The following is a 23669-nucleotide window of genomic DNA, read 5'->3' as shown; positions in this document are numbered from 1 at the left end:
GCACTGACAGGCTGGCACTCCCTCTACCTCCCCTCTCATCCCTCCCTCTCTCCTTTGTCAGGGACAATGAACAGCGATGCTGAGGGCAGAGATGGAGGTAAGGTGGAGATGCCGGATCAGCAAAAATGAAAGAAGGGAAATAAGAGTGGGTCATGCACTCTGAAGGGAGGAGACACGATGCTGAACATTCAAGAAACCAAGATAGAAACATGTCTTCATCTGGGCGGTGACTGCGTGGGGGCATACTTGTTTAAAAACTCACTGAGCCACACACTTAAGATCTGTGCATTTTACTTATATAATCTACACCTCCATTAAAAACCAAACCAAACCACCACCAGCAACAAGCTCCCTCTGTTTGCTATCCTTTATTGAAGGGTCCCACGTCCTCAGGGGACCCCAGCCAAACCAGAAACCAGACAGGTCCCCCCAATATAGCAGGAGGCCTGGAAGGGGAGGGGAATGACTTATGATCCCACCACACCTCCCTGGAAACAGGAACTCACCACAGACAGACAGATGGACAGACAGGGGCCGGGGAGGGGAACTCACCTCACTCTAGGTTCTCTCCCCTTTGCCCCCACTTGAAAAGAAAGTCAAACACTGGCTACGCAGCACCCCAGCCCCCCACCCCACCCATAGCAGCGTTTGTGGGACCCCCCGCCCCTGCAAGGGGCAGCCCCAAGGCAGTTTCCCATCGCTCTTCCTTCACTTTGGTTTGCTCCTGGCAACTCCGTGCCCTCTTCCTTCCTTCAGCCTCCGGCCCTGTCACTCCCACATCTTCTATCACCTACTCGGACCTTCTCTCTCATCTCTAGGGCCTCCCTGCCCCAGGGCTTCTGGGGAAGCAGCATCTCAGGCGGCTTCACTCCTCCCAGCAAGGGGCCTGCCAGGCCCTCTGCCCAGGATGTGGGATTCACACAGCCGCCCCACTCTCCTTGAGGTCAGGGGCCGAGCGCTGCCGTCTCATTCGCGGGGGAGTAGTGTAGGGTGGGTAGCGGGGCCCTGGGGGCCGCTGGGCTGGGTATGGTTGGGGCTGCTGGGGATAATAGTTGTGCTTTTTGGGCTGGAAGTGCTGGGGTTCGGGCTGCGTGGAACCCCCTCCCCGAGATCGGCCCCCTCCATCCAGGGAGTTCCTGCGGGGACGGTGCGACCTACGGGGACTTGGGGGCCTGCGGGCAGGGGTGGCCGGAGGGGGAGTGACCTCTTCAGGGGGTTGGGGTGGAGCTGGGGCCTCCCCGCCCCCCATCCCAGGCCAGGACTCCCGGTGCTGGGGGTTGCTCTTGAAGGGGAAACGCAGTTTGCAGTCGTGAGGGGGCACAAAGCGGGCTGGAGGCCTGCGCAGTCCCCCACCCCGGCCCCCCGAGCCCTGCAGTCCCTGCAGCCGCAGCTGCTCCTGCTTGAGCCAGCGAAGGCGGCCACGCCGGAAGGCAGGGTCCTCCTCCATCAGCCGCGACACCCGCTCCCAGCTCGACAGGGGTGGCGAGGCGGGCCGGGCTGAGGGCGTGCGGTCACTGGGGGCCTCCTCCTCTCCCGCCTCTGACCCTTGGGGCGTGGCCCAGGTGGCCTCACTGGCTTCTTCATTCTCATCCTCATGATCCTGGGAGGGAGAGGGGGTGAGAGAAAAGGAGAAGGGACATGAGGAGAGCTGAGTCCTGAGCACATGCGGATCCAGGGGAAGTCAGAAGGCCCTGGAGTGGCTGGCTGTCAGGGGTTCCCCAGAGGGGCCTGGAGATACGGAGGCCAGAACAGTGGTTTAGGAGCACAGGCCCAGGAGCCAGGTGGTCTGGGCTCCATCCTGTCTGCCACTTCCCATCCGTGTGGTCTGGGCCTCTGGCTCGTAACATTTCTGTGCCTCAGTCTCCTCAAGGGTAGGATGACGCCAGTAATAACAGTACCTACTGCACTGGGTTGTTGTAAGAACCACGTGAGCTAAACCATGTAAAGTATTTAGAGCAGTGCCTGGCATAGAGTAGGCACTCAGTAAGCATCACTGAATAAATAATGTGCCCTGGGGACACAGCAGTCAACAAAAAGGGAAGAAAAACACCTGCCATTATTTCAGTGGGATGAGACAGCTGATAAATGAGTAAGAGAAATATACAGCATAGTACATATACTATACTTCAATAAAAAGTTAAATATGAGTGTATATATTTCTATTATTTAATATACATTATTTACATTATATGTAAGTGTATATATTTTATATATATAGGATATATAGAATATATTATATAATATACTTTATATAAATATATGTATTCAGATGGAGACAGAGCAAGGAAGAAGGATAGAAGGCTGGGGTGAAGGTGGCTGCAACGAATGGACAGAAAGGGATTCATTGAGAAGTTATCATTGTAGTAAACACCTGAAGGAAGTGAGGCTATGAGGCTACCAGGGGGAACAGCAGGTACAAAGACCCTGAGGCAGGAACATGCCCAGGAAGTTGAAGGACCAGCAAGGGCTGGAGTGGAAAGAGCAAGGGGAGAGGGGTGGGAACAGCATCCGGAGGTAAGCTTTCAATAACCATGAGCTATTTATTGTTGTGAAGGCAGACTGTTGTCTCTCACTAGAAGGCAAGGTGCAATAGAGCAGAAATTTTGTCTGTTGTAAGCAACCCCAGTGGCCAGCACAATGCCTGGCACACAGTAGGCACTCAAATATTTACTTGTTGAGTGAACACATGCAAAACAGGCATCGGTGATAACATGGCCACTCGCAGGGCTACTGTGAAGATGAAATGAGGTGACGCAGGAGAAGCGCTCAGCACCGCAGCTCCCCCAGAGGAACTGGTCACCCCCGGGAGAATGGCAGTTGTAAGAGTGTATGTGTGCCGAACAGTCATCAAGCGGTGACTCAAGAATTGTGCACTTTATATCAGTGGTGTGCAAAGTTTACTGTACTTCAGGAACACCTGGGAACTTATTAGAAATGCAGATTCATCCCCAAAGACGCTGATTCAGTAGGTCTAGGTGGAACCCAGGAATCTGCATTTTCAGTTAGTGCCCTGATGATTCACCAACTACACTGAAAAAAACTGTGTTATACTGCAACACAATTTTTTAAAGGAATGGGGGAAGGAGGCTGGAATCAGCAGTGGGAGGTTCAGATTCCTAAAGGGAAGAACTATAAGAGGGGAGGAGAAGCGGGAAAGGGCTGGGGCCAGGGCCCTCCCTACCTGGGTCAGCGGGATGACCCTCTCCATGCGGAGCATGCGGTCCCTCAGGGCCTGCAGCTCGCGGTCCTTGCTGCTGTTCTGCAGCTTCACCTCCTGCAGAATCCCCGTTAGCTTGTCAATGTGAGCCCGGAGGTCCTCCACTTCCGCCCCACGGGCTCCCTCCTCGCAGCCGCCACCTCCACTTCCGCTGCCTTCCTCCTCGCCCACCGTGTCCCAGACGTCCCGGGCCACGGCCCTCCAGGCATCACCAGGCCCCTCCGGCTTGCCATAGGTGCGACACAGCTCCCGCATCTTGAGAGCGGCCAGGGCCTCGATCTCGGCCCGCCCGTGGCGGAAGTCGGCCAGGGCCACCTCGTAGCAGATCTCCTTTACCGCCTGCATCTTCAGATCAGCCATGGTGGCCCAGCGGGGGTCTTTGCCCTGCAGCCGCCGACGCTGGGGGATCTGATAGACTCTACGAGGGGCCCTGCGCTTGCCACTGCTGGGCAGGCCACAGCGCTTGACGATGGTCTGGACCGTGGTGGGGGGCAACTGCTCCCGCAGGGAGGAGATGAGCCGCCAGCTCTCTTCACAGGAGCGCTTGTCAGAGTCGTCCCCGCTGTCAGAGTCCGCATACTGGGGCCAGAGAGAGAGAAGACACGGAGGGGGCTAAGGATATCCCAGAGCCCATGAGTCCCAACGTCAGAACAGAAACAACTGTCAGAACTGCACACCCTTGGGCGGACTGCTTAACCTCTGCTCATCTACGCAATAGAAATAACAGCAGGATCTCCCTCACAGACACATTTGGAGGATTAACGTACGCCAAGTGTGGAACAGTGGCTGGCACAGAGAGAGCAATGGGTAAATATTAGCTATAGCTGTATCAAGTCTAGCTTTCGTGCATATATATTATTGCTCAGGATGAGGATAAAGATTTAAAAGTAAGTGCACTTAAAGAACAATCTTAAGTAAATAATAGTACAGGGGCCAGCCCGGTGGTGTAAGCGGTTAAACATGTATGTTTCGCTTCGGCGGCCCACGGTCCGCAGGTTCGGATCCCTGGCGTGCACCAATGCACCGCTTGTCAAGCCGTGCTGTGGCGGCGTCTCATATAAAGTAGAGGAAGATGGGCATGGATGTTAGCCCAGGGCTAATCTTCCTCAGTAAAAAGAAAAAAAAAAAAAAAGAGGAAGACTGGCATTGGGTGTTAGCTCAAGGCTGATCTTCCTCACAAAAAAATAATAATAATAATAGTACATGTGGCACTTGGATATGGCACTTAGGTGTGGGGATGGGTCTGCTGCTATGGGAGAGCGAGTCCACTTTTCCCTCCTCTCATCTCCAGGGAATAGGATCGTGATGGGCAAGAACCACATCTTCCGCTTCAATCACCCGGAGCAGGCACGGCTGGAATGGGAGTGAGGGGTCCCCCCCGCCCCCAGGACCACCCTCTGAGCTGTCGACTGGAACTTTGCCCAGAAGGAACTGCTGGAGCAGCAAGGCATTGACATCAAGCTGGACACAGCTTGGATATGGTCAAATTCCTAAGGCTGGCGCAGGATGGACTGGCATCGGGGAAGCCCTGGTCAACTGGGAGGAAGTCTAGTTCCCTGCACACAGTTTCCTCCCCGAGTCACATTTCTCTCGTAACTGTCTCCTCCCAGACGTCACCACTACCCTCATCCCCATGCCCACTCCCCACTCTGGCTCAGACTGCATGAACCAAAAGCAGAGCCAGGCTGAAGTACTACCGGCCTGGCTGCTCATGTGCCCGCCAGCCCATCTCCCCGACCCGTCCCCCGGCCGACCCCTCACCAGTCGCTGCTGCTCCAGCAGAAGATCAGCCTCTTCCTTTTCTTTCCGGTACTGATTCTCCAGATCCTGCAGCCTGGGATTGGGTAGGGAGGGAAGGAAGAGCTATGTGGGCTTCTGGAACCCCTCAGGGGGGTGTCTGCCAAGAGGAGGGGACTGGGGGCCTGGGAGGGACAGCCAAAAAGGCCCTAGGCACAAACACCTCTCCTCATACCTCTTCTCCATCTCCAGCTTGATGTCAATGCCTTGCTGCTCCAGCAGTTCTTTCTGGGCAAAGTTCCAGTCGACGGGCTCAGAGGGCGGTCCTGGGGGCGGCAGGACCCCTCGCTCCCGTTCCAGCCGTGCCTGCTCCGGGTGATTGAAGCGGAAGACGTGGTTCTTGCCCATCACGATCCTATTCCCTGGAGATGGGAGGAGGGAAAAGTGGACTTGCTCCCCCATAGCAGCAGACCCATCCCCATGCCCAAGGCATATAGGGCCTTGCCCACAAGTCCCACGGGCAAGCTGACACCATCTTTCCCATCACCCCAAGTCTGAGGGCAGTCAGAGCCAAGGCTCCCCCACTTACCCCAGGAAACACCCCATCCCTAACAGCCAAAGAGAATTTGGGGGGCTTTGCATCCTCGTCCCGTTTCCCAGGCAGCAAGAGAAACCAGAACCCGATTCCTTTATCTTCACTTCTCACTTCCTTCTCCATATCCCCATGCTGTTTCCTATTTATTTCTGGGCCCTGCCCCAGGATTCCCCGAGAAAGCTCTGCCCTGGGGCTTCCTACGTACAGCCATGTCCCAGAACCCTCACTCTGCACCCTTGTTCTACCTGACTTCAGCACCAGTGGCTCAGTCACAAGTTTCCCATTGACGTAGGTCTCGGCTCCTTCACAAGGCTCCAGGGTGACTACCACTGAGTGGAGGGAGAGAGGAAAGGGAGCGATTAGACCCTGGGGGAAGAGGGGTTATGGTCACAGATTCCCATCTTGCATCACCCCCCAAAAACATACATGCACCCCCAGTCCCACCCCCCAGTACCTGTCGGGGTGCCATGGCCCCTCTGGTGGCAGGCAGCACGGGAAGGAAGAGCAGAAGGAGGGTTAGAGCCCCAACTACAATTCCCAGGAGCCTCTGCAGGGACTCCCTACTCACCCACCACCATCCTCCCCAGCAGGGGCTTAGCAAACCAGTAACTCTCAGAGGGCTTCCTCTCCCATGTCCAATGGGTCAGCAGGCCCCGTCACATCTGCCTTGCACATGTCCTTTCCTTCCTTTCCAACTAACATTACCCCTACCCAGGCCTGGATTTCTCCAGCAGGCTCCTAGCCCACTTCTGTCTGAAGCATCTTGCAAACTGCCACCAGACTGCTTAATCTTCTCAAGCCACAGATCACTGTCTTCACAGGACAAGACAAAGTCAACCCAACTCAAACATCTACCACGATTCTCCTCTGTCTTCTGTACAATCACGGAGCCTGCTGCTTGCTGAGACACACAGATGCATGAGGCAGCTCCCTGCCCTCGAGGAGTGGTGCCCCTGTGTCACAGAGGGACCCCTGTATCCCAAAGGCTCTGCACTCCTTAGCTGAGGGACACTGAACAAGTCACCCAACTTTTGTGAGCTTCCATAAAATGGAATACAGAAGTCTTGCTTTACAGAATGGTTGAAAGGCTCAAATAAAGTGACACGCAAAAGGGAGTTATTATTATTTATACTACAAGTAATCAAGAAACCAGAATGAATTGTTAACATAAGGCAGAGATGGGACTACTGACACTGTGGGAGTACAAAGAAAGCAGAGGAACTCAGCTTAGGGGCAGAGGACTGGAAATGATTACGGGAAAAGTGGTAACTTCTGAGCCAGTTGAAGAGAGACTTGGATTTCAAGGGGCAAAAACGATGGAGAAGAGGAACAAGACAGACAGAGAGGCATCACTGTGTGTCCAGGAACAGCAACAGAAGAAGGTGGAAGATGAGACGATAGGGTGGCTGTAATAGGTCCCAGTCTACCCCCACTCTTATTTCCCACCCGCCCCCAAATTCCCTCATTCATTCCACAAATATATTGCGCCCCCTACTATATGCCAGGCACTATTTAAGGTCCTGGAAATACGGTGGGGATAAAAACCAAAATCCCTGCTCTCACAGAGCTCACCTCCAGCTGATCAGACAGACAATAAACAAGCAAAGCAGCAGATAATCTAAAGTCGAGGGGACAGGTGTCATAGAGGGAAATGGGGCCAGGCGAGGAGATGATTTGCTCCAGCCTGGCCAGGGCAGCCTTCTCCGCGTCCAGGAGCCCACAGGATCTGTACTGAGGCAGAGATCAGAGCCCGGCCCTGGAGCCTGCCCTGCTGTGTTCCAGTCCAGTTCTGCCATCTTCTAGCTGTGTGGTCTTGGGCAAATTCCCTATCCCGAGAGCCTCAGTTCCCCCGCCTGTGGGCCACGTGAGAAAACGCAAGGCACAAAGTGGATGGTCAGTAAGTAATAATTATTCTTCTATGACCACAGCTCTGTCCGTGCTGCCTGCCTCCTCTCTGCCTGTCTTTGGTCAAGTCTTAAATCTACCGTTAAGAACAGAGGCCCAAATTGACTAAACCTTTACAAAATCCTCCACCCTTTGGGGCACAGAATCATTAGCGGCTTTTACTGTGATGTAACCACTTAATGCCTGTCTGTCATCTCCCCAAACACACTCTGAGCCCCTGAGGTGGGCTCACTCCACAGGCCTGGTATGGTTTTGGTATCACCCCAGCACACGGCTTGAGGTAACCGCAGAACAGGAACTTGGCAATAACTCACTAGGCTGAACTGATTCAATGGCTTACAGCCTGCAATGCCGGAAGCATTTGCTGCCACCGGGGACTTGACCCAGACCAGAATGACTGCGTTAACCTGCCGACCCTGAACCAAACTGAAGCCCGACGAGCATGTCTTAAACCTGAGCTGTAAGCCACATAATAGTGGCTTTCTTATCTTTAAAAACGTGCTGCCCATGCATGCCCCATCTCCCTGTCCCTTGAGGGTGTCAGGTAAGGCACTCCTTCCAGATCTCTGAGGTACACTGCACGGGCTCAAGCTGATGGAGGGCTCACATGTAACATGTCCTGCCTCCCTGCCCAACTCATTTCGCAGAGCTCGACTTTGCTTGGGCCTAATGGAACCCAAATCATTCCATTTTTTAAAAACGAATGAACGAGAACAAAATAAATAGTGACCTCAAAATACGCCTGAACTGTATAAGTATCGTTTTGATATGTCAGACAGGCTACTACTTTCACCCTTAGGGCTTGTGATTCCTAAAAGTTTTTGCTTTTACTATGGCCATATAAGGGCTAAAAATCTGAAAGTTCTGGAACTAGAGGGATACATGGGCCGATTAACTCCCAGAAACCTTTGCAGTCATAGCTGGATAGAAGCAGGTTTTCCAGAGTTAAATTCAGATACTCCACTGAAGCAAATACAGATTTTCGTAAAAAATTACCAGAGCGCTATTTGAGGCTAAAAAATCAAGGAAGAAGGCGGGATCTCCTCTCTGCCGCCACAATGTTCTGTTTCTGCCTTGGGGACCCTGGCCACTCCCTGCCCACTGCAGCACTCTCAGGGCGGGTGCAGATAGCCGGGCCCTTGATATTCCCCCACTGCTTATTATAAGCTCGAAGTCCCTCTGAGAGCGAGTACACATCCCCTCTTATATGGCCTCACCCCCAGTGCCCGACCCAGTCTTCTGTATTCAGGGTGTGGGGTGGAACTGGACTCAGTGGCCACTCCACTCTCAACCCCTCAGCCATTACCTTCTCCATCTGCCTGAGGGATGCTCCGGAACAGACAGTGTTGCTCACGAATGAACTGCCCGGTCAGCTTGATGTCCACATCTACCTGGCCAACCCTGGGGAAGCAATGGCCAACATTTGCTGAGCATGTGCCAGACATTCGCCAAGCCCCTTCCGAACACAAGTTCATCCAACTCAATGAGCCAAGCATAATTATTCTCATTTCACAGAGGAGGACGCTGAGGCTCAGAAAGGTGAAGTAACTTGCCCAAGGTCACGCAGCCCGGCAGTGAGCCCACATCTGCCTGACTCCACCGCCCATGTCCTCACTCACTGCATTACACAGCAAAGGAGAAAAGGAAACCTGGAGTGAAATGGGCGCCCTCAGCCGTGGGCCTCCCATCCGTCCTTGGGCTCATCACCCTCCGGGCTCCCTCCCTATCCATGATGATCACCAAGGACAGCTGCAAATGCTTGTGGTGGGAGAGGAAGGGGCACTCTCACCCCTTTAACTCCAGAGGCAACCTCAGAGGCACCGAGCCCCAGGGGTTCGTTAGCATCAGCCAGTGAAGCCACCTGCCCCTCAACAACATGGGGCCGGGGCCACGTTTCCCTTCTCCTCCCCCAAGGAAGGGTCCCACCAAGGGATGCCAAGGCAACAGTGCCAGGGGCTAAGAATGCGGTGGCCTAAGCTTCCTACCCACTCTTCTGCCCCAGGAGCTATCCCCACAAGCACTGGGTCAGTTTGGTCCCAGGAGGCGTCTCACCCCTACCAAAGAGGTGGATGGAGGCAGGATGGCCGCTGAGCAGCCAGGCTCAGCCACTTCTCAGGAAGCTCGGAGAGCGAGCAGGGCTGTGGAGGCAGATGTCCTGAGATCTGGGGTGTCTCCAGTGAGGTCACCAGGAAACAGAGTCACCAGTGTGGCCGTCCCTCTGCAACCACACCCCAGAAGGAGAGGTTGCCCCACAGGCCGCTGAGTAAACGCTACCTGGTGACGCCATCTTTGATGTGGTAGAGCAGACATTCAGACATCAGGGGGTCTTCGTTCAGGTTCACCAGGTGGGGAGTCTGAGGGGGGAGGTGAGTGGTCAGGGGAGGGATCATGAGAGCCGGCCAGAGGATGCCACAAAGAGGAAGGGTGGGAAGGAGCTTCAGCAAACACCCCCCCAGGTCCCAGCACTGCCTGCTGCCCGTCCCCCCCACTCAGAGAACTCTCCCATTCTCCTTACTCCCACTCACACCAACCACTTTCAGGACAGCCTGACCCACGCTCTCCTCACACACAAGGGGCCTACAAAATTGCCCCCACCCATCTACCCTCTCCCCAGTCAGCAACTCTTCCCAAGGCCCCATTTCTTCAGAGGCACCTCGACCACCAGTCTCCGTGACTAGAAACCTTAGAATCGACCTGCCCTCGCCTCTGCTTCCCCTGTACTCCCTCTTTCCCCAGGTCTCATCATTTCTTCCTTCAAACTGTATCTTACCCCTTCCAGAGAGTACAAGAGTGGACTGGTTTAGGGACTGGTACTTCCCACCTCTTATTCCAGCCTGAATTTCTTAGGAGCACAGATTATTTTTATAATTATAATTTTTTTTTTTTTAATTGTCAGTTCAATCCAGAAGTAAACAAAACAGAGCCGTTTCTCACAGCAGACTCCCCACTTTTCCCCACCACTGCCCGTCCCCAGGCCTGCTTCACACGGACCGGGGTCACTGCAGCAGCTGCCTGGAGCTGTCCCTGCTGAGGCCTCCCTGGCCGAATCTGTCCCACATACCTGGCTCATCACTACGCTGCTCTGCACTGAAAACCCAGCCTGTTCCCATCCCCAAAAGCACCTTTTCCTGACTTCTCTTTCTCTTACGAGACCCCCGCCCTCCCCATGCATGTAACTCGGGGCAGCATACAAGCCCTGTTCCCTCTACACCCCTCTCACGCCACTGGCTGTCAGGCCCAGGGAAGTCTCTCTCCCCACTGTCTGCTGCCCCGGCCCACCCTGCCCAGGCCTGCCTGACTTCTTGCCATCTGCAAGGGTCTCCCAGCTTCCTGCTCACACCACACTGTGGCCTCGTCATGCTTCTCCACTCAGACCTCTCCAGTTGGCACCAGATGCCCACCTGACTTGAGCCTCTTTTTATGCTGGTATCCCTGGGCCTCCTCCACATCCGGCCCCAGCCCACCCCAAGCCCTCTCTCCCCTCCTGTGCTCCCGCTCAGTGGACTGCTGAGCACTCACTCCAGAAGCAGGCCTCCTGCATCCCTGACCACCCTGGCGAGCTGCTTCCCATGTTCCCACCCAGCCTCGGCCCAGCCCCACCCCCACCTCCACCTGTGAAAGTCATTCACTTCCTTCCTGTCCCTCACGGTCTATCTCAAATGCTGCTTCCTCCACGAAGCCTTCCTAAGCCTTCGAACCGAACACGAGATCCCTCACCTCCGTTCTACAAGGATTTACTGTGGACTTTCTACGTGCAAGACCCCGGTGAGGTGCTGGGCAGGACTCAGAGATGAGTCAAACCCAGATGGTGCCATCCCGTTAGTAAGGAAATCAGAGCCAAGTTGGGGAGATAAGATTGGTGTGGAAACACCATTACAAGTGGGAAATGGATGTCTCATAGTAGAGTTTCTGATCTTTCCATGCCCTCACTTAGCTCGTTCATCTGTTCACTCATTCATTTGTTCCCAGGGAGTTGAGCGCCATCGTATCCTGGGAGGGGCTCACATGCAAAGATGAATCAAGTGAAAAACTTCAGGAGCTAAGGAGGACTTCATGGAAAAGGCAGCATGGCAGCCGGTCTCTGAGGATGAGAAGGACGCGGACATGCAGAAGCAAGAGCATTCCAGGTGAAAGGCGGAGTTTGAACTAACGCACGGAGGCAGGAAAGCACAGGGTGCAGGAGAAAACAGCCAGCAGACGAGGCCCCCCATTTCTTTGGGAGTCCCCTGAACAGTGAGCCCAAGGCTGCGTCCACGACGGATACAATGGGGACCCGTGCGTTTGCCCTCACTCAGGCCCCCCAACAATCACTGCTGCAACACTTCCTCTCCCCAGGGACGCTCTGTCCCCTCCCTACACTGCAGTGTCAGGCTTGCCCTGGGAATAGCAAACACTGATGGGCTCTGGAAGCAGAAAGCGATCTGTCCCTCGAGAGAGGGGACATGATTTAGGGCAGTCTTTTCAATCTTTGTTCAGCCCTAGAACCCTTTGTTCAGATGAAACCTTACCTAGAAGCCTAATACGTCAAGCAGATAAGCAAGGAGCCGCTCAGGCCGAGGCTGGGGGTGGGGGGCCCAGAGTCTGGTCCTGCCCCACTCCCCCACCTCAGCCCCTGTGAAGCAAGTCCGAGCCAGGTCTGATAACCACCAATTTAAGAAGTCCTCACGCCTGGTGGTGGGGGGTCCCAGAAAGAGGGGGCTTTCCCTAAGGCTCTTGGCTCTCTCCAAGACAAACTAGCTTTTCCCCTAGGACCCAATGCCCCACCCGACCACTCCCAGGTTGGAGCCACCACTACCAAACTCATTTCCTCTGTTGAGTGGAACAGCTCTGCCTTCTGAAAGACACATGCCTTTGAACACACGAGAATATGTTCATCCTCACCACCTTGAGAGAATGCAAAAGTAAACTACCCTAAGACACCTTTTCCACCTATCAGATTTGCAAAGATCAAAAGTTGAAGAAGGTGAGGGAACATGGGCTCTCTTGTATGTTGCTCTTGGGAGGACAGAGTGGCATGGTTATAATCTTTGGAGGGCACTTTGGCAAAATAGATCAAAATTTTACATGGCTACCGTTTGACCCCAAATCTCCACTTCTAGGAATTTGTTCTACAGATAACAGACCTATTTATAAGATAATCCATTATAACATTGTTTATAGTATCAAAGAATGGGAAACAACCTAAATGTCCCTCAGTAGGAAGCTGGTTAAAGAAATTATCCTACATCTACACGATGGAATATTCTGACACCATGCAGAAGAACAGACAGAACTCCAATATATTGTTATATGAAAAAGCAAAGTGTCAGGTATAGAACCACTACTGTTCCAAAGAGAGGCTACGTGTGTGTGCATGTGTGGATGATTATACACAACACACGCCTGTACGTGCACAGACTACCTCTCAAAGAACACATCAGGAACTGATACTATGGCTTGCCTCCGAGAGGAGAAGCTGAGGCTGGGGAGAAAGGAGACTGCCTTTCACCATGCACACCCAGTCTGCGCTCTCAGTTACCCACCCACAGCTCTCTCACTCCCTGTCTGCGCCTCTGGCCAGGCAAGACAAACCCTTCTCCTCTTTTCGGATGCCTGTTCAACGATCCCTGCTTGCTCAGTCTCCCAGACAGCCCTGACCTTATGAAATCCAGAGGGACCTCCTTCCAATAACCCACCACCTCTTCCAGGCAGCCCCTGTCTGGCTCTGAGCACAGTGTACCTGACTTAGGGCCTGATCCTATTGTGCTTTGTACCATGGCATGGCCGGCTCCCCGGTGGGACTGAAGTTCCTACTTTACTCAAATCGGCCTCCCCATCATCCCATCGTCAGTATGGACCAGTGCAGCTGTGCCGGCTGTCTCCAGCCAGCATCCATTCTGATTGGTTGGTCCCAGTGCCGTGCTGGTTGTTCAAGATTTTGAATACCATTCCTGCCTCAAACTGAGCCTGATCACTCCTGCCCTGCTTCCTTCCTCTCAGCAAAGATGTACCGAGCACCTACTACATAGCAGACACGTGAGAAGCACAGTGCCCCACTTGGCCGACACTACCCCGTGTCTGCTTAGCCTAGTCTTCTCCCTACTCCTCTCTACCACCCAAATCCCATCCATCGTTCAGGCTCCACTTTTCAAACCACCTTCTCTAGGAAGCCAGTTTCCATACATCTCCAGGCTGCACTGATGCTTCCGTCTTTAAAATTCTCGCTGCATTTACAACCAACATCTTAGAGTTTAGTGCTTACTCTTCCTCTCTTCCCTTTACAGTCTTGTCTTCCCAAGTTATCCTTTCAAAAATGTTTTTAGTTACTTTTTTGAGTAGGTAACACATGCACAGTGTACAAAATTCAAATGATACAAAAGCACGTACAGTGAATAAGTCACTACCCCAACCAATCTCCAACCTCCCCGGTCCTCTCCCTCTCTCCTGGGGTAACCACCATAACCAGTTTCTTACGGATCCAGAGAGAATTCTATGCATGAACTTGCATACACACACGTGAGGTTATGTTTGTAAATACCTAGATTCTAAACAGCTCTTCAAATCCCCCAAAGGGCAGAGACCCTGTCATCCTCCTGTGGTCCCTGGAGCCCCTGGCCACAGGCACTTAATAAGCACATTAAGTACCTATTAAGCACTTAATGACTGGCCCCTGACTGGCCCTGGCTGACTGTCAGACGGAGGGAGAAGGTAGGGATGGCAGACAACACAGAGAGGAGGTGGCAGGAGTGGGGAGAGAGATGATGGAGGGACAATTCAGAGACCTCAGAGATCACAGTCAGAACTCATTACTCTGTCACCCCCAACTCTCTTCTCTAAGCATCCAAAGTCTCCTAGGCCTCCTCATCCGAGCCCTCACTCGCCCCTCACTCACCTTCTTCGGAGAGAAGACGCCCACAGTTCCCCCATCCTCCCGGACAGCCACCCCCATCTCAGCCAGCAATGCTTCTCTGTGGGCAAAGGAGAGGCAAATGTTGGTTTTATCATCGCTACCCACGAACACCTTCCCTGCAGGGCCTGACCTTCCCTCCCCACCCCCACTCCTTCCAGAGCTCCAGCTGTCAGCCCCCACCCCTCACACCTCTCCATCCTCAGGGCTTCCGTTTTGCGTAGTTTCTCCTCCCAGGTCTCGTTCAGCTCAGCTATAATCTTCTCTGTCTCCTGGAGGCACAGGACAGACAGGGGTCAGCATAGCTGGGGACAAGCACCTACCATGGGGGTCACACTGCTCCTGGGATTCCTTCTTCCTCTTCGACCCTGGCTTTGGAGAACTAAACTCCCAGCAGCCCCTTGACTCCCACCCCTTACCAGCTCCAGCTTCCTACCTGCAGCCTCTCCATGGCCTCCTCAGGCCCAATCTGGGGCTCAGCACTGGGGGAGAATGATGGCTCCAGCTCCCCATTGTGTGCGGGTGGAGATGAGGGTGAAGCTGGGGCAGGGGGAGATGATACAGCGGGCACAGCACCTCCAGGACTCCCCTCATCCACCTTGAGGCCTGAGAGGGAGACGAAAGTCAAAGAAGGAAGCTAAGAAAAGATGGAGGTGATCAGACATAGAGAAGGCCTAACAGAGGACTAGCTTGTAAGGACTTCAGAAGATATCTGGTCAACCTTCACCAAGTAAACAGCCCTCCTACTGCAACCTTGACAAACGGGCACCCAGTCTCTGCTTGTTCCCCTCCAGGGATGGAGAGCTCATTACTGAACAAGGCAGCCAGTTCCTTCCATTGTTAGATGACTCGCACCGTCAGAAAGTTCTTAGCTGTGCTGAGCTGAAATCTGCCCCACGTCACGTGTCCATTGTTTTTAGTGCTGCCCTCTGGGATAAGAGAGACTATACTGCTCTTCCTTCTGCAAGACTATCCTTCAAATGTGGGAAGGCGAACATCATGTCTACCTTATCCTTCTCTTCCTAAGAACTGACACCCTTATTCCCCTCACCGAGCCCCTCAGCACCCTGACTGTCCTCAGTGGGATGGACCCCAAGACTGAATGCAGAGTCCACTTCTGCTGCGGTCAACATGGACCATACTCTAACATGGACACTGTTTCCTATTAGTGAGGCTGAGCACTACATTTTAGAAACCATGCCACTGCTGACTGTTGTTAAGCTTATGGTCAACTCAGTCTCTGACATTTCACAAGAACTTCTGTCATGGCAGGTGCCCCAGCAGCCTATTCTTTTTTTTTTGTGAGGAAAATCAGCCCGGAGCTAACATCCATGCCAATCCTCCTCTTTTTGCTGAGGAAGACTGGCCCTGGGCTAACATCTGTGCCCATCTTCCTCCACTTTATGTGGGACGCTGCCATAGCATGGCCTGACAAGCGATGCGTCGGTGCATGCCCGGGATCTGAACCCGGGCCGCCAGCAGCAGAGTGTGCACACTTAACCACTATTCCACAGGGCCAGCCCCCTCAGCAGCCTATTCTTAATGATTTACTGTTTGAACCACAAAAGCAGGACTTGCCATTTACTCCCACTCCTGTCATTTAGTAGTACTGGGAGCCTATCAACGTCTTGCTGAACCCTGACTCTCCTCTGGAGAATCAGTCCCTCCCAGCTCTGAACATCTGAAGGTGTGATAGGTCCCTGCTCCATATCTGTATCCATGTCACCGAGCACATGAAGGGCTTTGTGGTCAGTGGTCCTGCCCTGGCCCCCGCACTGGGCAAAGACAAACGAGGAGGGATGAGGTGGGTGAGCCAAGGAGCATCCCTGAGCTACCCCTCCCCTGGAGCCCTACCTCCGAGAGCAGAGTCCCTGAGCTACCCCTCCCCTGGAGCCCTACCTCCGAGAGCAGAGGCTGAGAGCCCCTGAGCCATAAGCAGTTCCCGTAGCCGAGCCACCTCCTCCTGCAGCTCTCGGATCAGCCGGGCGTTAGGGTCCTCATTGATGATGGCGTTGCAGCGGATCTGCTTGGTGCGGTCAGCATACCTGGGGTGAGGAGGGAGGATCAGGATTGATGAGGCCCAGACACAGGTGACCTTGGTCTGCTGCCTGTTTCCCTCTCTCCCTCCCAGGTTTTATTTTTATTTTTATTTATTTATTATTTTGCTGAGGAAGATTGGCCCTGGGCTATCATCTGTGCCCATCTTCCTCTACTTTATATGGGATGCCACCACAGCACGGCTTGACAAGCGGTGTGTCTGTCCACGCCCGGGATCCGAACCTGCGAAGCCCAGGCTGCCCAAGTGAAGCGCACCAAACCACTACACCACCAGGTCAGCAGCCCCCTCCCAGGTTTTAAAATAATTGGGGTAGAGCTGAGGGCCAACCCCGTCTCTAGGGTCCTGAGCTTCCAGCCTCTGAGCTCCTGGCACTTTTCGTGTGCTGCCCCACCCCTGCCAGAGCCAGAGCCCACCTGAGGGTACTGAGAGTCTCCTCGTAATTAATGTCCGCGGGGCTCAGGGCTGCAATCATCGCTGTGCGTGAGTTCCCACCTACGAATGGACAGACGAGAAAACTTGAGCTGGGCCGGGTCCTAAGTCACACTGGGTGACAGGGTCAGGGGGGCCTCAGTGCCCAGGCAGGGGTATGACAGGGTCATGGTCCAAGGCAGGGTGAAGCTAGGAGTTATGGAGCTAACCCTGAAATCTGGTGGTCAAGAGGGAGGCAGGGTGGGTCAGGGAGACACTGGACATCTGTGGGACAGTTAGAGAACAGTGGGAGGAGGATGAAGTCAGCACTGGGTGTGGGGTCAGAGAGGGGTTATGGGTAGCCAGGTCAGTGAGGTCTTTGGCTTGGCAGGGAGGCTGTGGCCTTGAGCTCAGTATCAGAACATCTTCAAAGGATGTTCCCTGGGTCAGGGGGAAAGTCAATGGACAACTGGGGGATTTGAGATTCTAGGGGTGGCAAGTGGATTTGTCAGATATATCAAAAGGGGTGAGTGAGATGGTGGCAGGGTCAGCAAAGAGACAGAGAGAAGGAGCCCCTCACCCAAATTCTCCTTGAGCAGCCAGGTGAGCACAGAGTCCCTGTAAGGGATAAAATCCGACTTCCGCTTCTTTGATTGCTGGGGGATAGATGGAGGAAGGGGATCAGAGTGGGTCACCCTCTTTGTCCCCTTTCCCAAAGCTCCTTATCTTCCCACCCCGGGGTCTCACCATATCCGCAAGGGCCGAGATCACCTTCCCTAGAGTAGTCAGTGACTTATTGATGTTGGCACCTTCCTGGAAAGGGATGAGAACATGGGGAATGAGGCCCTCCTCTCCCACTCCAATCCACTTCTCCTTCCTCCTCCCCGCGAGATTCCCAGGTTATGATCAGAGACCACCACACACAGCGCCCAACACTGTCCCTGTCCGTCCCTCCTAAGCCCCCTTACCTTAAGGCGCATGCCCCGGGCCCCCGAGGAGTCGGCCCGCTCACTTCCAGCAAGGTCCACCAAACTGATCTTACTAACCTGGGTCAGAGGAAAGAGGCAGGAGGTGACTGGGGTCGGTGGGGGCAGGGCAAACAAATCGGAAGAACACCCAGCAAGAGAACTGAACAGTTGGCAAGGGATGGAGAAAGCCAGGAGGTGGCGAAGGAAGTGGACAGGAGAAAGTGGAATACATAAAGACAACAGTGAGAGGTTGGTTATTCATCCTTTTGTTCATTTACAGATATTGACATGCCCACTATGTGCTAGAACAAGGGACAAAGTGGGATCCAAGCCCTGCCCTGAGAAGTCTAGTAAGAAGCAAAAAAGTACACAGAAGATTGTATCACCCTGATCTGAAGGAGAAGCAGAGGGGCTGTGGAACCCCGAGGAGGCACTCAACCCAACATGTGTGGGGAGAGAGGACAAGGCCCTTCCATCACACCACTGTCCCTGTTACCAGGTGGGGATGGGAGAGGGTCCCACCTTCTCTGAGTCCAGTCCAGTGAGCTGGTCATGGCAGCGCTGTGTGAAGACAATGGTGAAGACGGCATGGGAACGGCTGCTGGTCTCATTCATGTTGGTGGCGGCCACAGTCCTGCAGGGAGGGAGTGGTCACTGGGTCTCGCCTCTCACCTTCCTAACCCTGGCTCCCTTTCCCTCCACTCCATCAGCCCGCCTCACCGCGCCTTATTCCCACAGTCCATGAGGTCGGCAATGTCTGCGTAGGAGGTCACAGCCAATTTAGACAGGTCCTGCACGTAGGGGCCCAGGATGGGGTGCTCTCGGACACGCAGAGAGCCCCGACTCTTAGGGTTCAAGAGGTCTCGTACCCGCTCACAATAAATCTCCATATAGCTCACCTGAGTGAGAAGTAAGAAGTGACAAAGGCAGCAATAATACCAAAGATGGAACTTAACCTGAACTCCCCCAGATGCGACACAGCAAAGTACAGCTAATGTTCACTGAGTGTTTACTGTGCCCCACACACGGCACTAAGCATTTTGCATATGTGAGCTCACTGATCCTCCCAACAACCCTAGGAAAGATCCGATCATTATCATTTCACAGATAAACATACTCAGCAGCTGAGAGATGAAATCATCCACTCAAAGCCACAGTTAGTAACCAGCAGAGCCAGGAGTAGATCCCTTGCTGTCTGACTGAGACTGTTCTTGCTGTTAATCACTCTGCTCTCCCCTTCCCTGCCCTCGGGACACTGTGCCCAGTTCCCCACCAAGACATGGGCTTACCTCCACAGAATAGGATAGCTGAGCGCTCTGGTTCTTACTAACACGAGAGAAGAGGTCCTCACAGAGCTGGAGGGGGACACAGAGAAGCTGCTGTTCATGGCGCACCTGTGGCACCCAGCACCAGGCCAGGCCCTGTCTCACGTGACCCTGTTTAACCCTTACCACAGCTTTGAGGGAGGGATCATTCCCATTTTACAGATGGGAAAACAACCTTAGAGAGGGTCACACTTGCCCAGGGTCACAGCCTAGTATTCGGTAGGCCAGGATGCAACCCGACTATCCTGACTCCAGAGCCTGTGTGCAAGGCCACTCTGCTGCACAGACAGGGAGAATTATGGTCAATTCTCAGTTATCCACAACCGGCTTTTTCTATAGTCAACACCTTGACTATGGTACACGAGCCTACAGGAGAACTACACTCACAAATAATTACCAGATAAGAGAAAGTAGCAGTAAACAATGGAAAAGCAAGGATCAAACGCAGGGCTCTCTGATGCCAAAGTTTTGGCTCTTCTCGCTGAGCCTGTTGCCTCTGGTGGGGGCAAAGACCCCCTCCCCAAAGGGCTGATATCCAGATTGCAGCCAACCTCTCTCCCCCATCACATTCCCTGTCACTAACAGCCTCAGAAAGCCAGGTCTCTGCTCCACAACCCTTAGACCCCTGGCCTTCCTCCCGTAGGGGCAGCTGAAGATGTTCCTGCCCTGGCTGCCCCACCAGGGCCCAACATGTGTGTACCTGGGGCACAATGCCCTGCTGCCCCGGCTCCTGCCGCCCCATCATGGTGTAGGATTTCCCAGCCCCGGTCTGCCCATAGGCAAAGATGCACACATTGTAGCCTTCAAAAGCGTGGAGCAGCATCTCTTCTCCAATGTCCCGATATACCTGTTGCTGAGATGCAAACTGGGGGTCCTCGGCCTAGGTGAAAGGGGGGCAGAGAAAGACAGCAAGAGCCCTAGATGACTTTGTCCTTAATGTCTAGGCCCCGAGAGTCTTGTCCCCATCCCTGATGACTGTCCAAAGGTCCTGTGTGCTCCCCAAGCCACATCCCCATCATGGTAATCACCCCTGAGGATCCTAGCCAGTCTCTTGCCTGTCCTAATTATCCCAAGGAATTCTGCTTCCCTCATCCTGTTCTCAGTCACAATGTATGGGCTCTACCCACCCCCACCCAGGGGTCCTGGTTCTCCCAACCCATCCCCTGGTGGTCTGATTTCCCAGCAATGCCTCCTCCCCAGGACCTAAATCCCCTGTCCCTCATTGCTTAGCTCTCCCCCTAACCCAATAACCTCACCGAAGTGTGTGACCAGTAGGAGTAGTCGAAGGTGAAGCTTTTGGGGGCATCCTTGCTCTGTTTGGGATTGATGATGGCTGAGGGGGCAGGAGAGGGCAAAGGAAGGAAGGCCAAGGTCAGGTATTCCCAGCCTCTGCCCTCTCCCTCCAAGCCCCTGGAATCCACGCATCCCACTCCCCACCTCTATCCTAGTTCATCTCTCCCCTTTAATATTCCCCACCCCCTCCAGCTACCAAAGCTAATTTTGGCTTCCCAGGACCCGCCCCTCACCGGGCTGCCTCCCTGGATTGGGCAATGGAGGGCTGAAGGCCAACATTCCCCCTCCCAGGGACTGGGAACATGGAAAGGCCAGCCTGCCCCAGCCCCCGCCCTTACAACTAGCACCTGCTCTTCGCCCAGCACAGCCCTCCTCCCGGTTCGGCCCAGCAGGACGGGCCTGCGTGGTGGGCCTGGCCTGCCCTGCCTGTGCCCAGCCAGGCCCCTGGGACTCACTCACAGGTGGTGCTGCCCTGCATGCTGACCACACACTTGGCATCCTGGCTGGTCTCACGAGCGTTGAAGGGCCGAACCCTCACTGCCACTTTCACCGAGGCGCCAGCCATGGCTCCAGATACTCCTACCCTCCTCAGCTGGAGAACAGAAACAGAAGAGGTGGTCAGAGCCACTGGGGGGACCCAGACATTGCCTCCCAGCTTCTCTCAAGAACCAGTCTCTCCATCCCCCTTCCCAGCCACCCAGCCCCTCAAGGACCCAGTTCCTGTTCCCCTGGCCTTCCTCCCAAATGTCACTCTCCTCAGGGACTCCCGAGGTGGTCCTGCCTCTCTCCCCAGTCATATCCCAGCTCACAGGGACCTGGGTCGTCACCCCAGAGTTACCTGGCGTCCTGGCCCCAGACCAGGGGCGCTGTATCAGTTCTGGCTGCCACCGGCCCTCGTAGGAGGAGCCCCATCCTACACTTGGGGCCTGGCCACGCCAGCTGGGGCTGTAGGGAAAACCCTGGTTGTGGGGGAAGAATGGTTAGGAGGCACCTGTGGCTCCAGAGGTGTGTCTGGGTTCCGCAGTGGGAGAGCAAGGGGTGAGGGGTAACGTTAGCAAAGATAAGGGTGGCTGTCCCTCTGGAGTGGCCGAATCCAATGTGAATCCAAGGACAGGAACGGTGATATTTTTATTCCTCGTCACTCACAAGTGTACTGAACGTTCAGATAGAGAAGACAGAGAGAAAGTGGACAGAGTGCAATTCAGAGAGGGACACATGGGCAGAGACACTGAGGGTAGCAGGAAGGGGGAGAGGAGGGGCAGAAAGTCAGAGACACCAAGAAAATGAGAGACACAAGAGAGAAGGCAAGATTGAGGTCACGCCATGAAGGAAATAACGGGAGGAAGAAAACAGGAGAAACACAGAGGAGAGCAAACACAGAAATGTTAAACAGGCAGGAAGACGAGTTCTGGGGCAAAAGCACAAATCAGGAGCCCAGAAGAGAAATGAGAGGAGAGAAAACCCCAAACATAAAACCTGCCCTAAAATTCCCCCAGAGGGTCAGCCAGGGAGAAGAAGAAACCAGCTCCCAACTAGGACCCACAACCTCCACACAGAGGGAGGGACTGCTGATGGGCAAAGTCCAACGGCTGGAGATACAGCCCAGGACTGAGATCCACAGGGCCTGCCTGTGGGCCCCAAACCCCTTGCCCAGCCCCCAGCACTTCCTCCTCAGGATCCAGGACAATGGGCAGGGGAGGGTGGGGTCATCCTGCATCCCTCATACCAACCCCAGGGCTCCTCTGTTGAGGGATTCACAATATCACCTCTTTATGGGAAAGGAAGATAGCACAGGGGTCTCCATGCAAGGGGAGAGAAAGGAAAGGAACCAAGCAAGTCCCAGCCCCAGGCTGGGGCTAGTGCTATGGCGTTCACTGCCCTGGGGAAGGTGCCAGGCTGGAGCCTAGGAATGTGGGTGATCAGGTGCCCACACCCTGAGAGGAGAGGCTGAGCAGCACACGCCCACGGACAGCAGGGTGGAGAGCTGGGAAGAGGGATCAGGGATGCTGGGCCCCCTTCTGTGGCCCCAAAGGACCTCAAACCCCTGTCATGCCCGGCCTCACCTCACCAGCCTTCCTGGGCAGGGCATGGGAGGGCTGAGAGAGCCGGTCTGTCCCAGGACAGGAAGGGAGTAGGTGAAATCACAGAGGCTGTTCTCAGGAAGAACAGCCCTGACCCCCAGACCCTGACCAGGGGAGGGAAGGCACACTGATGGGAACACGCAATGGTGACGCCGTTGCGGCTAATGGGGCAGGGAATGGGATGGCACGGCTGGGGGACAGCAGGGTAAAAGACTAGGGAACAGGTACAGGGGTTGGCCGGTGCCGCGTCAAGGAGCAGTGGGGTACAGGATGAGCCGCGGCTGGGGGGGGGGGGCCGACCGACCCGGCAGTTCTCACACAGGCCCCCGTCCCGGCCTCTCTGGGCGGCCATGCGGACCCTGTCCTCCTGACCAGCCAACCGACGGCCGCCCCGGGCCTGGCACCTCTCTGCGCCTCCGCGGGACAAACAGCACATGATCCCGGCTCTCGCGGCCAGCCGGCCCCCGCCGGGTCGTGCAAATGGGGACCCCGACTCCCCGCCCCGCAGCCCGGCACATTCCTCCGCGGGCGTCCCCTCCCTCACCCCCCCTCTCCCCCAGCTCTCACCTCGTCGCGGCGGGGCTCCCGGCGCGGCTGGGCAGAGCGCAAAGGGACAAACTTTCCGGGAAGCGTGAGACGGGAGCGGGGGAGATCCGGGGCCGGACCGGGGCTGCCCCCGCCCCTCGCCGGGTCCCCGGGCGGCGGGCGGCGGACTCGCGCCCCGGGGGCGGCAGCAGTAGCGGCGCCAGCGGCCGGCGCCCGCCCGGGCAGCGCAAGCTGGGGCGGGAGCGAGGGGCGGGGGACCGGCGGGCGCGCGCACGCGGCCGGGCGGGCGGGCGCGCGCGCCGTCCCGGGAAGGGCCCGGGAGCGACCCGGACTACTCCGGTTAAAGGGGCAATGCCCTCGGTTCTGTGGGACCCACCGGGCGGGGACGAGAGAACCGAGTTACGGACGCAGAAAGGCGAGCAGGACGCCGGGACTGGGAGGGTTACGGGCGCCTGAAGAACCGAGAAAGCTGGGGGCGGACCCTGGAGGGAACCCAGGCGCCGGACCCGCGGACGTCGCCGCCGTCGGAGGCGCGCCCAGGGGGCGGAGCCTCCGTCGGGCCCCGCCCAGGAGGTAGCTCAGGCCAGGCCCCGCCCCCAGGCGCGCGGCGCCGGCCGGCTCCTCCCTCAGCCCCAGTCGCCGCCTCTGT

At 55.3% G+C, this 23669-nt stretch overlaps 1 protein-coding gene across 4 annotated transcripts; it reads right to left on the bottom strand.

The window, feature by feature from the left end:
- Window positions 1-274: 274 nt before the first annotated feature.
- Window positions 275-23494, bottom strand: KIF1C (kinesin family member 1C). Of its 4 annotated transcripts, none has more exons than XM_058559972.1 (23): window positions 23042-23494; window positions 21232-21352; window positions 20853-20985; window positions 20357-20433; window positions 19801-19980; window positions 19065-19130; window positions 18496-18674; window positions 18298-18409; window positions 17776-17853; window positions 17555-17620; window positions 17388-17463; window positions 16813-16891; window positions 16240-16385; window positions 14777-14946; window positions 14533-14612; window positions 14326-14401; window positions 9729-9808; window positions 8761-8855; window positions 5795-5878; window positions 5190-5376; window positions 4979-5051; window positions 3182-3796; window positions 275-1600 (listed from the first exon to the last, which is right to left on the bottom strand). In XM_058559972.1, exons 3-23 carry the CDS (start codon window positions 20956-20958, stop codon window positions 917-919), a joined length of 3309 nt encoding a protein of 1102 aa, XP_058415955.1. In that variant the 5' UTR covers window positions 20959-20985; window positions 21232-21352; window positions 23042-23494; the 3' UTR covers window positions 275-916. The 4 variants fall into 4 exon arrangements, with proteins under 4 accessions (XP_058415955.1, XP_058415956.1, XP_058415957.1 ...); XM_058559973.1 differs by having other exon boundaries at window positions 21232-21338; XM_058559974.1 differs by lacking the exon at window positions 21232-21352.
- Window positions 23495-23669: the final 175 nt, after the last annotated feature.

This window comes from Diceros bicornis, chromosome 18, assembly GCF_020826845.1.
Source record: "Diceros bicornis minor isolate mBicDic1 chromosome 18, mDicBic1.mat.cur, whole genome shotgun sequence".
NCBI classification, from domain to species: domain Eukaryota; kingdom Metazoa; phylum Chordata; class Mammalia; order Perissodactyla; family Rhinocerotidae; genus Diceros; species Diceros bicornis.
The sequence above is the reverse complement of the archived record's forward strand: the minus strand, read 5'-3'. Positions and strand labels throughout refer to the sequence as shown.

Bases quoted from the DNA above. Each gene is read 5' to 3' on its own strand.
- KIF1C (XM_058559972.1), bottom strand. From the start codon at position 20,958: ATGGCTGGCGCCTCGGTGAAAGTGGCAGTGAGGGTTCGGCCCTTCAAC. The intron at 17,854-18,297 runs GTGGGACCCTCT...CCTCTGACCCAG, and splicing joins CTGGACTGGACTCAGAGAAG to GTTAGTAAGATCAGTTTGGT. The intron at 17,464-17,554 runs GTGAGACCCCGG...TCTATCCCCCAG, and splicing joins TCTCGGCCCTTGCGGATATG to CAATCAAAGAAGCGGAAGTC.